At 50.4% G+C, this 17,763-nt stretch overlaps 1 protein-coding gene across 1 annotated transcript in view; it reads right to left on the bottom strand.

Annotated features, from left to right (window-relative positions):
- The window catches only part of PDIA5 (protein disulfide isomerase family A member 5), an 88,067-nt gene that overhangs the window by 35,504 nt on the left and 34,800 nt on the right, over window positions 1-17,763 (bottom strand). The window contains exons 4-8 of the mRNA XM_037132327.2: window positions 16,671-16,754; window positions 16,370-16,415; window positions 12,044-12,136; window positions 8,780-8,840; window positions 1,779-1,846 (exon numbers count right to left, since the gene is read on the bottom strand). Coding sequence (XP_036988222.2) covers window positions 1,779-1,846; window positions 8,780-8,840; window positions 12,044-12,136; window positions 16,370-16,415; window positions 16,671-16,754 — 352 coding nt within the window. The remainder of the gene's footprint in view (window positions 1-1,778; window positions 1,847-8,779; window positions 8,841-12,043; window positions 12,137-16,369; window positions 16,416-16,670; window positions 16,755-17,763) is intronic.

Here is a 17,763-nt window from a genome sequence, read left to right as displayed (position 1 = left end):
GTCCCACTGACTTTTCTGTAATGTTGTCCAGGGAATTGGGAGGGCCACACCCTCAACCTCTGGACCTGGGCACTCTAACACAAGTAATCTTCAGGGCTACTCTTGCAAAGCAGCTGAGTGTGAACCAAGAGCCAAGGGGGAAGGCCTGTGCACTACGGAGCCCTTGTGCTCAAGAAGCTCACATTTCAGTGAGAAAATCTTAAGTATCAAGCGGTAAACAGAGTGATTTAGAACAAAAGAACCAGTGGGCAGACCTGGCTGTGAGTGGCAGAGACAAACTCTGTGGGAGTGTGGGAGGGGCCTGGAGGAATACTGAGTTTAGCAGGTAGATGCAGAAATGGCTGAGAATCTTCCAGAAGGTGCATGAGACTGGCACCAAGACCTTGCCTACTTTGGAGGGGCTGGCCAGGTAATCTGTGATCTAACTGGGGCTGGCACTGCTTACCTCCCACTGCACCGGTGTGTGGAAATTGAGCCGAGCAGTTTTCTAAAAGTGTAAGTGGGTGCAGGTAGGGAGAACACCGTGGATAATTAAGTCTTTTCTCCAGGCGAAATAATCTTAAAATATGATATCTATTGAGGCCCTCAAATGTGAAGCGAAATGTCCCCAGAGTGATGTATGTGTACCCCACAGCCAAATGTCTTCAGGCAAGTTGCTAAAAATTCATTTAGTAAGAAATAAGCAGGACCTGGGTACCCCCAGAATGAGGTCAGAAGAGAAGGCACTGGTTCTCTGCAACCCAACCTCGCAGCCGCCTGGCAGAGCGGTCGCCAGGCCCAGGTGCTGCCACTGAAACTTTGCAAAATGACTTTGAACTAATCACCAACCTAATTTGATCGATAAGGATCATGACACAGTTTTAAGACTTAGAATTTGGCCGGCCCCTCCTGATGACCTTTCATCAAAGGTGTGTGGATTTTTCCATGTTCCCCGGAGAAGCTAGCTGCTGTTTTTCTGTTGCTACCAAGAACCATGCCCCCCTCCCCCTTCCCCGCCAAAACAAATCCTAACAAACAAAACCTGCGAAACCTCTGTGGCTCGGGGCAAATGCAAAAAACAGCCAGCCACACAGCACAGAAGGGACACGCCCAGCAGGGTAGCAGGACGTCACTGACCGACCCTCAGCCCTGGGGGAGGCCTGACCGCCCAGCCGCCCTCCTCCCTCAGCGACCGTCCTTGGCTGTTCCCACGGCTCTGCAGGCCAGTCTCCTCAGGGGCTCCTCTCCCCTCGTGTTCCCCGAAGGGGGGCATCCCTAAGACAAGCCTGTGTCCTATGCGCTCTGCCCCCGCACAGCCTGCGCTCTGTCCTTCAGAGACTGCCTGCTTTCTCCCTTCTTCCCCCTCATGGGAACTGAGGGACTCCGGCAAACCCAGGCAGCGGCCTGCCTCGGGGACCTGATTGTGTCTCCGGCCACCACTGGTGTCACTGTGCCCCGTTCTTTGCCAGTGGATTCCCCATCGTCGGGAGCCTTGGCCCACTTTGGAGCCCAGTGCCAATAATCCTGGACCCTGATGGTCTGCCGTTGGCCACTGGCCTCCTGGCTGTTTTCTTGGCCATTTCATTACCGGCCTTTGACAGGAGCTAAACTCTCCTGGTCCCAGAAACCCTGTGGAGATCTCAACATTCCCTTAAGGCGGGCCTCAGAACCATATACCAGGGCAGCACGGTCAGCAGGAGGACAAGTCCTCGCCATGACTTTAAAACCGGCCCTCCCCACACCCACCTGAGAAGCCTGACAAGCAGCCAGCCCTTCCTGGCCCGTGGGGCCTCACTTACAACGTGGCCTCGCAGCTGGGTGGCAGCCTTCTGGAAATGCGGCATTATCCTCTTGCACATGCTGCACCCTAGTCACGGGCGGGAGAAAAACCAAACTCGGTTACAGTGGGTGCTGGGCCCTGTACTCCACCCTCCGCCCGTCAGGGTGACCTCTGGCCACAAATACTTACCCAGCCTCCAGAAACACATAGGGAACTGGAGGCAGAGGCCCTGGCCCCCAAACAGCTTACATTCATGAAACAGGACACAGCCCAACAGTGACTTAATACATGTGGAACCAACTAAGCAAATATGACACAGCTGGAGAAGGGCAACGCAATGAATGATTCAGAGATGACAGTGAGCTCATGAGGAATGCAGGGAACCAGAATCGGTGCCAGAGCACCGCTTCATGCAGCTGAAAGTCTCTCCTCACTGCTGGCCGGGGGCTGCAAATGAACCCGATTCAAGTACCATTAGGAAAAAAATGTGCAACCACAAATAGTGACTCTTGGGGTTTTCGTGCCTCTTTTCCTTCATTAACAAGGATAATTACGTGATGACAGGAGGCAGGCCTGAGATGCAGATGCTGGCTCTTGGCCCCATGGGAAGAGCGGCGGGTCAGGATCACAAGCTGAGTTCTCAACTTCCCTCCATTTGCTCAATGGCCCTGGACAGGTCACTTCCTTTTTCTGGGCTGCTGCTCCTTCTGGCAGATGAGCAGGGTTGGATCAGAGAATTCTGACATCGGAAGATTCTGTGACGTCCTTGGCTCAACCCTCTCTGGGGTTCTATGGACCACCATAGTCACACTCCTCTCCTGGGGTGCTGAAGCCCCCCCAAGGCTTGCAGAGCTCAGGGCCAAGACAGCTAGACCCCAAATATCCACTGCTACTTCAGCATGGCCTTGATGTAAACCCTTCTCCGCCCTGCAACCACAAGCGGCTGTGTACCAGCACGGATCCTGCAGGACATGAACACCATTTCCTCGGAGGTGAGGGATTCTGGCACACAAGGCTGTGTCTCTGACAGCCACTCTGCTGCAAAACCGGCTTTGAGAGGCACCTAAAGGCTGCAGACAGCAAAGCTGCCTGGAACCCTGCATTGGTCTGGTTCTTTTCTCCACACAGAACGGCGCAGACGGAGCCACGCGGCAGCAGGCTCACAAGTTCTAATCCACCTTTAGCTAATGTCGTGGCAGGCCATGGGCAGAGTAATAGAGATCAGAGAGATGCTCACACCCATGAGGCCGGACGAAGACCCTGTGGGGCTGTGAGCAGGTCAAACTTCCCCAGGACCACCTGAGCCTCCCAGTGCAAAGTTTCCTGCAGAAGATGTGATGCAGGATATTTTGATACAAGACTCTCCAAATGTCCTCGGCCCCCGTCTTGGCAGTCCTGCCTGGCAGACAGGTAGCCACAAACATACCAGCATATTAAGCCTGGGCTTTCAGTTCACGCCATGAGTTCGGGCTCAGACTCAAGGAGACTCGGGAGAACAGGAGCCATCTAGGTCGGTCTGCAGGGTGGAGCTGAGGCACTTGCTCTCGGAAGACAGATGTGCTCTCCCCAGTAGCTGCCCCCAGAGTGAGCCCCACAAACGTGAAGGAAGGAATATGACACTCGTCACGGGACTCAACCCCCCACTGTGGGGATTCAGAGGGGAGAATGGAAACAGGAGCAACAAGGCCAACTTCACCGGACACCTGTGCTCCCCCAGGCGGACACCACGCAGAGGGATGACGGGAAGCCACACAGCAGAGGATGGCGCTGGGTCCTAGTGGGGAGAGCCAGGTCAGCATCTCCCCTTCACTATTCGCTGCCTACATGACCCTGGGCTAGTGACGTAGTGGCCTGAGCCTGAGCTTCCTGTGAAGTAGAAACAGCACCTGCCCTGCAGACTGAGGGACAGAGCCAACACCCGGGAAGGTGGCCAGAGCCAGGCATCCAGCAGGGACGACTCAGCCAACACGAGGCCTGCGAGTTTGCCTTCTGGCCCGTGAAAAAACATTTCCACAGGGAACAGAGGCTGTCGCTCCGTCCCCCAGGAGGGGGAGCAAGGGGCACACCTGCAGCCCCTCACCCACACTTACTCAGTACCTGATGAGACGGGGGAGTCTGACATGTCCTCTGCTACATCCATCAGTCTGACATCCACCCATCATCAGTCAGGAGCCTAATTCATCCCCTGTCCCCCCAAGTGTGGCCCGTCTCTTCCAGCTCTACCTGCCTGCAGCCTGCAGCCACGTTATCCCCCAAAACCCCCAGAGAAGAGGGGAGTTGGTCAGCTGTCCCCGTGGGTGGAGGCCAGCAGCACTGGGGGAAGGTCCTGCAGGGAAGTGGTGACAGAAGAGCAACAGGAAGCTAAAGGCCATGCCAGTTTCCAATCAGACTCTACCAGAAATACAGGTGGTACTGAGATCCCTGTCTGAGATTATTTTTCAGTTGATTCAACTGGGAGGCAGGGGAAGAGATAAGACTAATTAGCCCTCTCACACCCAAAGGTTAGAGCAGCCAGCCCATTATTTTCTCATTAATTCGATGAACATTTACTGAATAAACAACAGGATGTGGGGACCCAGATTCCTTGTCGCAGCTGAAGGCTCTCACTGCCTTTGGGTTCCTTCATGCCAAACAACAGTCCAAGGACCTCCAGGTAAACTGCGGTGTGTCCCTGAACTAAGCTGAATCGTGAGGCCGCGAAGGCTTGAGTGCATGGGGGTAATAAAAGCGCAACTTTGTTTCATTAAAAATGACCATGAAAGAATCCTGGGGTCACCTACCTGGCACCCAGGAGGCCATCTAATCCAACCTCTCCACCAGATTTGAACTTCACAGTTGCTCTGTGACACCAACAAGGAACCTAACTTCTGCCCAGCTTTCTATTTTGCAAAGACAACCACCATGCTGCCATCTCTGCCTGTGGTGATGAATAGGACAGGCTTGCCACCAAACAGCCTGGGGGTGGGTGGGGGAGAGGACGCACATTCGGGTGCAAACTGTGAGTGAGCCACTCTCTGTTAAGTGATTACCTGGTGTTGTCATGGGAAACCAGCACGGTCATATCAGGATTCTGCCTTGTGAAAAGGTGCACATGTACCGTGTGCCGACATACACTGTCTCAGTCTCACTTAAAGCAATGCGCTGGGCCCTGAGGGTTTTGACATAAACCAAAGGAGCCCTCCCCCCCCAAGGCTGTGTAGGCAGGACAATTCCTCAAGATGTTTCCTCAAGGAGAAACAAAATGGGGTGAAACTGAACAATGAACCAGGGATTCTTTTGTTGGTGGTGTTTTTTTTAAGTTTTTCCCCTTTTAATTTTATTTTTTAAGTCTACTTTATTGATTATGCTATTACAGTTGTCCCTTTTTTTTTCTCCCCTTTATCTCTCTCCACCCGGCACCATCCCCCTCCAACCAACATCTCTCCCCTTAGTTCATGTCCATGAGTCGTACTTGTAAGTCTCTGGCTTCTCCATTTCCCATTTTATTCTTAACCTCCCCCTGTCTGGTTTGTACCTACCATTTATGCTACTTATTCCTTGTACCTTTTCCCCCTCATTCTCCAATGCCCCCACCCCCACTGACAACCCTCTGTGTAATCTCCAGTTCTGGGATTCTGTTCCTGTTCTTGTTTGTTTAGTTTGTTTTTGGTGTTGTTTTTTTAGATTCATTTGTTAATAGTTATGAGTTTGTTGTCATTTCACTGTTCATATTTTTTATCTTCTTTTCTTTTGATAAGTCCCTTTAACATTTCATATAATAAGGGCTTGGTGATAATGATAAACTCCTTTAACTTGACCTTATCTGGGAAGCACTTTATCTGCCCTTCCATTCTAAATGACAGTTTTTCTGGATAGAGCAATATTGGATGTAGGTCCTTGCCTTTGATGACTTTGAATACTTCTTCCCAGGCCCTTCTTGCCTACAAGGTTTCTTTTGAGAAATCAGCTGACAGTCTTATGGGAATTCCTTGGTAGGTAAATATCCTATTTTCTTACTGCTTTTAAGATTCTCTCCTTATTTTTAATCTTGGGTAATTTTAATTATGATGTGCCTTGGTGTGTTCCTCCTTGGGTCCAACTTATTGGCACTCTCTGAGCTTCCTGGAGTTGCATGTCTATTTCCTTCACCAGATTGGGCAGTTCTCCTCATTATATGTTCAAATAAGTTTCAGATTTCTTGCTCTTCCTCTTCTCCTTCAGCACCCCTATGATTCAGATTTTGGAACATTTAAAGTTGTCCCAAAGGTTCCTTAGCCTCACCTCATTTTTTTGAACTCCTGTGTCTTCATTCTGTTCCGGTTGAATGTGTATTTCTTTCTTCTGTTCCAAATCTTTGAGTCTTGGTTTCCTTCCTTCCACTGTTGGTTCCCTGTATATTTTTCTTTATTTCACTTTGTGTAGTTTTCACTTCTTCCTTTATTTTTTGGCTATACTCAATCATTTCTGTGAGCATCCTATTACCAGTGCTTTGAACTCTGCATTTGACACAGAGTTATCTCTCTCCTCGTTGCCTAGTTCTTTTTCTGAAGTTTTGATCTGTTCTTTCATTTGGGCCATATTTCTTCATTTCAATGCGCCTGTTATGCTGTGTCGGGTGGAGCCTTAGTTATTCACTAGGACAGGGCAACCCACCTCACTATGTTGTGGTGCTGTATGTGGGGGAGGGGTCAGAGAGGAAACAGTGCTGCTTGCTTGGCTCTCAGCCAGTTTTCAGTCACTTACCCTCCTACCCACAAGTGAACTGGGCTCTTCTGGTGGGTCTGTTTGTTCCAGGACCCCACTGTTCCCTCCAGCTGACTCTCCTGTGAGACTGGCAGTTTCTCCCACTGCCTCAAACCCCCACAGGTTTGTACGGCCAGAGGTTATGAGGCTTTATTCCCCCCACGCTGGAATTCTGGGTTGTGTGGTCTGTCCCGCTCCCCAGCCGTTCTTCCTGGTTTATCTGCATGCGAACGTGGGACCGCCCGGTCTGCCAGCCACTGTCTCTTTGCACATCCTCTCTGCCCCAGCTGCCCGTCTCCGCTCCTCCTACCAGTCTGGATGGACATTTCTTCTTTAACTCTTCCTTTGTTGGACTTACATACAGTTTGATTTTTCTGGCAGGCTTGGGTGTTTTTTGTTTTTAAATTGGTTGTTGTCCTTCTTTTGGTTGTGCAAGGAAGCAAAACCCCTGCCTACGCCTCCACCTTGGACAGAGGTCTGTCGTTGTTCCCAATGAAACGAAGTTGTGCTTTTACTACACCCACGCACTCAAGCCTTCACGGCCTCGAAATTCAGCTTAGTTCTGGGACGCACAGCAATTCCCTAACTGGGATGTCTTTTAGGGCTCTGACCCTTTGATCGTGTTCGGGGTGAAGGAACCCAAAGGCGGTGAGAGCCTTCGGTTGTGAACATTAACAAAGAAAATGATCCAGGGTTAAAGTAAAGACCATTCCGGGCAAAGCCAGATCTCACAGGAGGTGGGCACAGGAACCTCCTTCCACAGGCAGGTATTTGAAAGGAGGTCAGGTGGGGGCCACCCAGCAGTCAGCATGAGCTGAGAGGCTGTCGTCATGGTGAACAAGCCACAGGCCCCAATTAGGCACAACCACCAGGACCCCACAGAAGGGCATCAGCCGGGAAGTCATGATCCCCAGGACGAGAATGGAAGGGGCCTTTGTTCAAAGAACTTCTCAGGAGAGGAGACTAGAGGAAGGCTTTTAAAGATAAATGAATTGCAGTGCCATAGGTCAGGATGCCCATCAAAGCCACAAATGTGCCTGGACACACCCACCTCCCACAGCCCCTCTTTCTCCAGCCCTCAGGCCTTTGGCCTCCTGAAGGGCATGTGCAGTTCACAGAGTCACAGGTCTAACTAAGGACCTCACACAGGTTCTGACCCATGGTTTTTTATCCGCAGGTCAGGACGCGCTAGACTACAGGGGTGGCCCAGACAGGAGGTATCTGAGGCTTTGCAGGACTTCTGGTCAACTACCCAACTCTGCTGTTGCAGCTTGAAAGCAGCCACAGACGTGTAAATGAATGGACATGGCTGTGTTCCAACAAAAATTAATTTACAAAAAAAGGCAGCCAACCTAGGAGCCAGAATTTGCTGACCCTTTGTTAGAGAGTTATGAAGTACTAGGAAAAACCAATGACTTCTTTTAAATAAAACAGAAAAGAAAATTATCAGTGTGTACTATTTCTGGTAGAGTAAGTAGTTAGTATAGTTTTGTGAAAACTTTTGTTTCAACTTGTTTAACTTATATGTACTTAAAGTACTGGATTATAATGAAAAAAATTTAATGTGTGAAATGCAGTCAGAAAGTCTGAAGTCCACTGCTCTGATCCAATCCTTTTTCTTACATAAATGGAAACTAAGGAACAGAGAGGTGAAGGGCTTGACCAAGGTCACCTGGCTCATTGGTGGCATACCTGGAATTAGAACGCAGGTCTTCTGGTTGTCGTGTCAATGACCTTTGCTATTCCCATGGCCCCTGGCCTCATACAGAAACTGAACACAAATACTGAGCCACACTTTCCTCCTGGTCCTGATCCCCGCTCCCCTCCCAGGTGGCACCAGCAGAGGTGTGCAGGAGACAGTGCTGACGGAGCAGCTGCCCCAGGCCAGCCAGGCTCTGGGTGGTGAGCAGCAGCAGCAGCAGCAGCAGCACCCTGGAGAGCACATCAGGACTGAGGCGGCTCCACCAAGCATGGAGCTGGCAGGAAAGGGGCTTCAAGCCCCCAGGAGGCAGAGGGGTGAGGGACGGTGGGGTACCAGAATGGAGACCTGTGTTCTTGCTGAGTGGACCGGAGGGTAAAGAGGGCAGAGGATGCCACTTATAGTGAGAGAAAAGCCAGATGAAAGGCCAAGATGAAGGAAAAGAGGCACAGATGTTGAGATGGGGTGCGCAGCGTGATTAGGCTCTCTAAGTGTGAGAACTGGGGCCTGTTCCCAGTCTCCCCCCCGCCCACAATTCCCAGCTGCCCCACCAAGAATTTGAACAACTGACTATGGCCCGAAGGAGAAAGGTCACTCACAGGGGGCATAAAACATCATCAGGACTGGTTTCTCTTCCTTCTTCAGGAGTCGTCTGAATTCCTGAGGCACAAACAGAAAACACCACAGGTCACACACCACACAGTGACAGAGGTACCATCCCCCCCCCCCCCCCCCCCCCCGGCTCACGGTGCAGGGAACAGGTGAGCACTTCGGAAATCCCAGTCTGACGCGGGTCTGTGGGATGCAGAGTCGGGTACATCAGGGGCTGAGAGAACCCCAGGGCTGATCTATTCTAGCCCACTCTGACATGTCACAGATGAGGAAACTGAGGCCCTGAGCAGACAAATGGCTTTCCCAAGGTGACCTGTGGGGATGAAGGAGTCAGAACCAGGCTACAGCTTGACCTTCAGCGCCACCCGAACGGTTAAAAGCCTGCAGAGAGCTTTTTATGCTGCACGAGGCTGTCTCCAGGCTGCCCCTGTCCGTGTGCTCCGTGTGCAGTGGTGGTGGTGGGTGCCTGTCTTCACGCAGGCCCCCACGCAGGCCCTATCTGCTGGGGCGGATGGGGGTCTGGAACACAGGGTCAGCCCGCGCCTGCTAATCTCTTCCCGAGGCCCTGCCGCCACCATCCCTGTCCCCCCGAGTCCACTGAGGGAACAGGATGAGACGTTCCCCCCTCACCCCCAGGACATTCCAAGCTAAACCAATCATTTATTTGTAAAACCTTTACAATAGTTCCTGGCATGTTATTAGGCAATATATAATTATTGATTAAATAAATACAATACATGTAAAAAGACAACGATCACAACAGTGCTAATGGAGAGACTTCTGTGCAGAGCAGAGAGGGAAGCCATTCCTCCAAAGAGAGCTGATGATGTTCGGGAAAAAGCAGATCTGTTAAGGACCGCAAAGAAGCGCCGTGACAGCAGATTTCGATGAAAATAAGCTCCTCTAACCAGTTTCCATAGAAGAAAATTAAAGTTTTTCTCTTCTGAATAATAAGGAAAATAAGAGGAAATTTCAAAGTGCAGCTTTGTGGCAGCAACAAGGCATTAAGTAAATAGATGACAGTACATCCACACAGTGCAATACCGCGGCGTCATTACAAACTATGAAGAGGAATATTTAATGTCACAATAAGACGTATGCATTATAGGAAGTGAGGGGCGCAGAACAGCATATAACATCTAATGACACTTTTGTTAATATTTATGTACTGCATTATGTTGAAAGCCTAAAAAGCTACAGAAAATACCAGCGGCGGCACTTCTCAAAGGGAAGGATGGGTGATTTTTTCTTTCTTTTACATTAAAGCTGTATTTTCTAAATTTTCAATAAAAATATGTATTACTTATAATTTTTCAGCTATATGAAGATTACAAATATTTTATAGAAATTTATTTTATTATTTTTAAAGATGTTATTTATTTTTAGACAGAGGGGAAGGAGGGGAGAAAGAGAGGGAGAGAAACATCAATGTGTGGTTGCCTCTCATAAACCCACTACTGGGGACCTGGCCTGCAACCCAGGCATGTGCCCTGACGGGGAATCAACTGGTGACCTTTTGGTTCATAGACGCTGGTGTGGCTCAATTCACTGAGCCACACCAGCGAGGGCGATTTTATAGAAATTTAAAACATTTTAAAATAAATTCTGAATATGTTTACATAGCTAGAGGGTAAAGGCACTGATTTATTAAAATTTGATTAAATTTACTGGGGTGACATTGGTTAGCAAGAGTATAAAAGTTTCAGGGGTACAATTCTGTCCCACATCATCTGTACAGTGCACTGTGTGTTTACCGCCCCAAGTCTGGTCTCCTGCCGTCGCCATGTATTTGCCCCTTTACTCTTCACTATCCCCCAACTCCCCTCTCCCTCTGGTAACCACCATGCTGTTGTCTGTGTCTATGAGGTTTTTTCTTCGCTTGTTTGTTGCTTTCTGTTCTATACAGGACATGAGTGAAATCATGTAGTTGTGCTCCCATCTGACTTACTTCGCTTAGCATGATATCCTCATGACCCATCCGTCCATGCTGTCAGAAGGGGCAGTATTTCCCCTTGTCTCACGGGCGAGCAGTGTTCCATTGTGTGTGCGTGTGTGCATGTTCCCAGTCACAGAGGAGCAATCTTAGGAGTCTGAGGACACGCCCATCTCGGGGGAAGGAGGCACCAGGCTATCGCTGATCGGGGCTACAACCACGTATTAACACAACCCTACCCAGAGCAACAGTCCTTTTAAGCCGCATATTTTTACATAGCTACGGATGCCGGTGCCACCACCTCCTGGTGCCTGACCCTCTTTCCTTGACCCCAAACAAGCTTTTTATAAAGGTTTTAGTGGGGTGATCACATGGTAGAAAAATGCTGAACATTAGCCAGTAACCTGAAACTAACATAACTGACATGCAATTGTACACCAGCTACACTTTAATTAAATAACAATTTTTTAAAAGGCTTTATCATCTAGCTGCTGATACTGGCACTTTCTACTCTGGAAAAGCACCGGTGTCCAGCCCCTCGCTGCCATCACTGCAGACCCGCCTGGTTAGCCCACGATGATTACACACGACCCCGGCCTGCACAAAGTGTAAGTGGCACTGCTGTCTTTGGGGTAGTAAGTATTAAGAGTCAATAATTTTAAATGAAAAGAGGAAGAGAGGCAGAGGAAGATGAAAAGCACATTTTATGTTTCCCAGATAAGAAAGAACATTCTCCCTCCATTTACAAAAAAAGCACGTCTTGCCCCACAGACCCTCTGAGACGTCACCCGGAAGTTCCTGCCATCCCCACGTGCAGGCACAGCCCAGCGGCCGGGAGCATGATGCACATTACGGTCACACGGGCAGGCTTCCAGAGGGGGCTCCCGACTGCATGAAGACAACGAGTCAGAACCGCCCTTCCACCCCTCCAGCCTCCCATCCTGGCCAATCTCCGAGACCTGACCCAGGCCTCTGAAAAATGGAACACGAACCTCGCAGGTTCTCCTTTTTAAAGAAAAAAGAGAAAAAAACACAAGGCCAAATCCAGCTACAACTGATTACGTAACAAGGAGAGGACATTTACATAGATATTTCTGTAAGGAAATACTAAAAATGTTAAAATACATTAAATAAGCGTAAAGAATGGAGGAAGCTCACAGGCAGCCAGCCTCTGATCTGTTGGTTCCCACACGAGGCTGGCGAGGAGCATCCGACAAGACGTGAGGGCCTGGCCCAGCTCCCTTGGAGGACAGCACAGCTGCCAGGGACACTCCTGCTTCTCAGCGCCTTGGGCACCTGTCCTCGGGAAATGCATTACCTTTTCACTGTCAATGTGGACGACATCTTTGGCTCCAGGATCTTCCTCCCACAGCGGGGGCCCTTTGGGATCCTTCAGAAAGGCCACTATGGACTGAAGAAGAGAGAAGGCAAAACTCAATTTAGTCAGGAGAAGCGGGAGGTGGGGGGATCGGGAGCCGGCCTGTTCCCCTGCCTGGAGAGCCTAGTGCCGGGAATGGAGCTGCACGTGGTGTGTGGGCAAACACCCGGGAGTGGGCCATTCCACTGCCCACTGACATCACTGCTGCGGGCCCTGAACTACCCCAGGCCCCTCCCCCACCAGGATTTTTCAGCCACATAACACCTTACTCTGGTCAGCTGATCCATACCTACTATGCTTCTTCATGGATCAAAAAAAGGAACTTTGAGACAATTAGCTGGTTTATTCACACCAGAGACATACTTGTGCTTCTGCTATATCTCGTCTCCAGGAAGTCTCCCTGATCAATTCCAATCCTGTCCAAAGTAGGGGCTCTCATGCAGTCACAAAAACCGCCAGCCACATAGGCAGGTAATCACACCTACTTGTAGCCTGCTTGGTACTTCATGATCTAAACCGGTGTGACAGCACGTTAATCCTGACCATTCTCTGTGGAGCCTGAATGGGAAGCCCCAGGGCGGGGAGCTCAGCTCTGTGACCACTGGTGGCTGTACTTCTCTCCTTGAACCCCTTTCTAGATGATCCAGGATGAACACAGAACAAAGAGCTTCAAGATAAAGGGCTTAATGCTAGTTAAGGAAATGTTTATTGATTTTAGAGACAGAGGGAGGAGGAGGAGGGGGGAGGGAGGGGGGGAGAGAGAGAGAGAGAGAGAGAGAGAGCATGAGCCTGTGTTGTGTGGACACCTGACTCACATCTCTGTTCCCCTTGGGAAAGCCACACGCAGGGCAGGGGACGGGGGCATATCCCTCCACTCCCCTCTCCTGCAGCCACACCTCACTGGCCAGACGGACACAGCACTCTGTTCCCTTCGGCCACTCTGGAAAGGCTGCTCCAAGTCTGTGAGAACCATGGATGGGCACCAGAGACCAGCCAAGCCTTCTCCTCCACCCTGGGGGGGGGAGCTGCTGGCTTTCATGCCAACAGACGGAACCCTCGGTATCCAATTTGAGGAAAGGTTCTGTTACTTCTGTCCACTTGGATCGAGCTCCAATGAGCACATGATGAATTGGGTGTGCCCATCAATATGCTGGGGGAGGGAGGGAGGTCTGGGGTGAGAAAAGGGAAGACCGTCCTAGTGAGGCTACTCGGTCAGCTCATCCACTGTTACACACAGAGAAACAGCGAGGCTTATTATTTCCAGAAACTGCTACTTGGAAAGAGCTGTTACGGGAGAATGGGAAACAGCCAAGACTTCGTAGGATTTCATTCAGGTCATGTTTTCTATCCGTCCACATGGGGCTCTGAAACACCTCCTGGCAAGAGAAGGGCCATTCCCACCATGTCAAAGGCAGATCTGCCTTTTCTCAGTCCCTTGTCAAAGCTGCACTGCGACAGAACAAGTCGAAATAAAACTGGCAGGGCCTCCCCAAGACCCATACTCACACACAGCGTGGGGGCAGCTGCCCCTGGGCCACGTGAGAAAGACGCTTATAGGTGCCTGTCTGCACACTGTTACAGAAAACCTGGTGCAGGGCCTCTCCACCTAAGGTGCACAGTGGGCCTCAAGGGCTTGTCAAACCCCAGAGCCACGTGAAAACACAGACTTCAATGTATGCATGTGCACTGTCCCCAGGGATGAGAAACCCAAACTAGGTGGGAACTACTGTGCTGGGGCTCCTGTCTCACAACAGCACAAGCGTGTCAAAGGGTTAGTGCAGCCCCCCTATGCCCCACCCCCGCCTCAGCATCAAGGAGAAAAGATGATGTAGATGGAAACAGGAAAGAAATAGCCTCTTCTTAAATTTATATTATTATTATGTTACTAGTTTTAATCCTCATCCAAGGATATGTTTATTGATTTTAGAGACAGAGGGAGGAGGGAGGAGGAAGGGGGCAGAGGGAGAGAGAGAGAGACAGAGACATTGATTGGCTGCCTCCTGGACATGCATGGACCAGGCAATGAACCTACAAACTTTTGGTCTGGGATGAGACACTTCAATCAACTGAGCCGCCTGGCCAGGGAGGGAATGGCCTTTTTAAATATAACAACTAAAACATTCATATCAGCAGCATTTTGCTTTTTAGGTAGATATTATTCTTCTGTAATTGAGTTGAAAAATCCCACTCATAGGTTCTCTCCAAAGTGTTCTAAGTGACAAGGTCCTGGGAGGAAAGGTCTGTAGGGAGCAGCACCTGGAAGCCCGCCCTTGGTCGTCCTACTCCGGATGCTCCGATCCCAGGGAAATGGCCCAACAGCTACACGTTGGTGATGACTTTGTGGCTGGGAAACCACAGCTAAACAGCTAAACAGCCTGGGAGAAGGTCATGAGAGAGCCGCCTGGACTTTGGTTTCCAGGCACCTTTGGGCTTCACCACTTACACAGAGGAAGGGTTCTGCTGCACAGACTGCTGACAAGCAGAAGGCCACTTACACAGGAAGTTCCCTCTGAGTTTCCGGCTCTTTACCTTACTTATCTGGCCTCTGGCCCCTTTAAGGGCCACAGCATATTCCGTGTGACCAGGCCCCTGCTAAACTGTACAGGATGACGCAATGACAGTCAGAGTGTGAGCCTGAGGCTGTGCCCCACCTCCATCTCTCTGGAGCTAGAGGCCCCAGAAGAAACCGTGATGGGAAAACGAATCCATGACCAAGGAGGGCCTTAGTGTCGGCGGCTCCCGCAGAAAAGCAGAAGCTGTCGGGCAGTCATGGGACCGCTGCACCGCTTCCCCCTGCCCTGGGACCTCGGGGACTCTGCCCCATCCCTGATGGTCCTGCAGGCTCTGGGGACCCTGGGACCAAGGACACACTCTCTCCACCAAGACTCTGCCCTTGGTATAATGCTCAGCCCACATCTCCAGCTTATTGATGTAAAAATCACAGAAGAATGAAACTGTACACACCTAGCCCTGTAAGGACAAAGGCTAGGACTCAGCCACCCCACCCAGCCAAGCTCCGACCACCAGGGTTCCTCGCTCCTTTCCTTCAACTAGGGTTCCGAGCAGCTGCTATGCCCTGGTCCAGAATCACAGCACAGGCTCTCAGAGGGCTGGCTAAATGAACACTGAACGCAACTTCAAAAATAAAACAAGAGCCACCCCAACCCTCATTCTTCCGTCACTACTTAGGCACCTCGCCCACCCAACCCAGCTAAATCTTGTTCCTGGGAAGCACGTGTTCTCTTATCCAGCTGACATCTCCACACAGAATGAGAGGGGTTAAGCAACTTTAGTTGACAGAACTGTCTCTAAGTGCCTAAGTGGGTGTCAAGGTGATGCGTCATCAGGCTGCGAGTCTATCAGGTGAAAGCTGCAGCAACTGAAAAATGAAGCGGTATTAGAGGATAAACATGAGATGACCGGGGGAGGTGGCAGGGACGGGGGCAATGACGCGGCAGGAGCTGATGGACAGACAGGAAGGAATGGAAGGAGACACAGATGGGAGAGATAGAGAGAGGAGAGTACAGGGTCGAACCCAGTCTGGGAAGCAGGAAAGTCGGAAGAGTGAGGTCAGCAGATTTGGGAACAGAAGAAACACATGGTGCCGGCCAGGGCAGGGGAATGCGCCTGGACCGGAGGCAGAAAAGGGCTGGTTGGGAGGAAATGCAGATGCGAAGGAGCAGAATCCAAGGGCAGGAAAAGGGCGGGACAGTGACTTTGTGATAATGCAACAGCACCTGCAGGTCACAGGATCTCCACACTCATGTTCACTGATGTTTTCCCATCAACTTCTAAATTGGATTTGCAGCAGGGAAAATCTTGGTGACATCAGCATCTCATCTGGAACAAGCTGCATTGGCCTGCAGGTGCCAACCGGCTGGTGTCCTACACTGTACGCTAACCTGGGCATGGCGAGCCCCCTCCAGCCTGTGGGCAGCTGCAGTGGGCACTGGTGCAGAGACAGGGGAGGGCTGGAAGCCACGGCAAAGGCAGACTCGAGGGCCTCTGGAAGGGACGGTTGTGACGTCACATGCCTAACTGCTAATAGAGTCACAGACAAACTATGAGTCTGGTCATCCCTATTGTGTTAACAGTGACAAACTTTCCCAGATATTCTGCTGACATGGGCTCTAGAAGTAAGAATCCCTCGGGTCCTTCGGAAGAGCTACTGTGCACTCTGCCCTTCCTTCTCTCAGAGAGAAGCCGCCAGACTTCTGGCATCCACTCAGACTCCCGCTCTGCTGAGAGCGAGGGAGGCAAATTTACCTTAAATGTCACAGCTCGGTTATACTCAGTATGAAATGCACCATCCCTGTCAAACAAGGAGAAAAGGCTGTTAACTTGAGGAATGGCTGTGAAGAGACATACCTTTGGTTTCCTGAAGCATCTTAATAAGATTCAACTATTGAACATAGTCAAGATGCTTTTTAAAAGAAATCATTGTAAACACAGAAAAAAAAATCACTCAGAAATAAAATTGATCTAACTAAAAATCGTTGGCCAGTGAGAATCCCAATACAAGCTTTCAGCACTTACTTGGAAATTGGAAATGACCACGTGTACTTACTGGTAATGGAATAATTCGACCTTTTTGTCCTTTGGGCTCAGGTCAACTTTCATCTTCTTGCACAATTTTCTACTCTCTGTGTCACTGAAAGACACAAATGTCAAGAACCATTTGTTACCTGTGGTTTTCACGAAGGTACTGACAGAGTGAAATCTGCTGGTGGCCTAAGGGTAAGCCAGGCACATTGGAATTCTCAACAGCAAGTGAGGATCTCACTGCAGAGGGTCCTCAGAGAGCTGGAGGAAGGAGAGTAACCAACAGGACACGGGTTGATCAAGACAGATGGACCAGCACATGGGGAGGCTGTATCACCACATGTCAGAGACAACACAGGGAGATCCAGAGAAAGGAAGCTTAGGGGGTGGACAGCCCATTCTAAGAAGAAAAATAAGCTCAGCACAGATCCATGGTTCCCAGCCCTGGGTGCTCATTAGAATCACCTGGGGAAGTTCAAAAAGTACTGATCTCCTGGCCATCCCCGAATCATTACTTCAGCATCTCTGCCTGGGGCCCAAGCAAGTTTCTGTTTTTCAAGCTCTAATGTGTGCCACATGCCCCCTGCTATGGACCATCCGAACAGGACAGGAGGAAAGTTCTACGACGATGAAAGAATTATGAAATCTGACCAGGTCCTGACAAAAGCCAAAGGGAGAATGGGGAATGCTTCAGTGAACCGCTGGAGTCTGTAATAATCACCCTTTCTCAATTCTCCTAATAAAAAATGTCTGTCAGGTGCCCCTCACTGTTTGCAAAGTGCTCATGCACAATCTCACTGAGTCATGGTCACCTTCCTCTTGGGCCAATGGACCTCAGAGTGTGGCCTTTGGACCAGCAGCCTCAGCGTCACCCCAGAGTCTGTTAGAAATACATGCTCTCAGCCCCACAGCAGACCTTATGTGGCCACTGGGGCAACTGTGTTTTGAGGAAACTTCCAAGTAATCTGATGCATGCCACCATCCTGGCTCTTCCTCCACTCTCCCATCTCCATGAGGCTTGGCTTCCCTGTGCTGTACGCCAGCCCCCCCAGAGACCTTACCTGCTCTCACTCATTCCCCACGACCTCACCACGCTCGGCCAAGTGTGCCCAACAACC

Source organism: Artibeus jamaicensis, unplaced genomic scaffold (assembly GCF_021234435.1).
Source record: "Artibeus jamaicensis isolate MK-2021 breed Jamaican fruit bat unplaced genomic scaffold, CSHL_Jam_final contig_3126, whole genome shotgun sequence".
Classification (NCBI taxonomy): domain Eukaryota; kingdom Metazoa; phylum Chordata; class Mammalia; order Chiroptera; family Phyllostomidae; genus Artibeus; species Artibeus jamaicensis.
The sequence above is the reverse complement of the archived record's forward strand: the minus strand, read 5'-3'. Positions and strand labels throughout refer to the sequence as shown.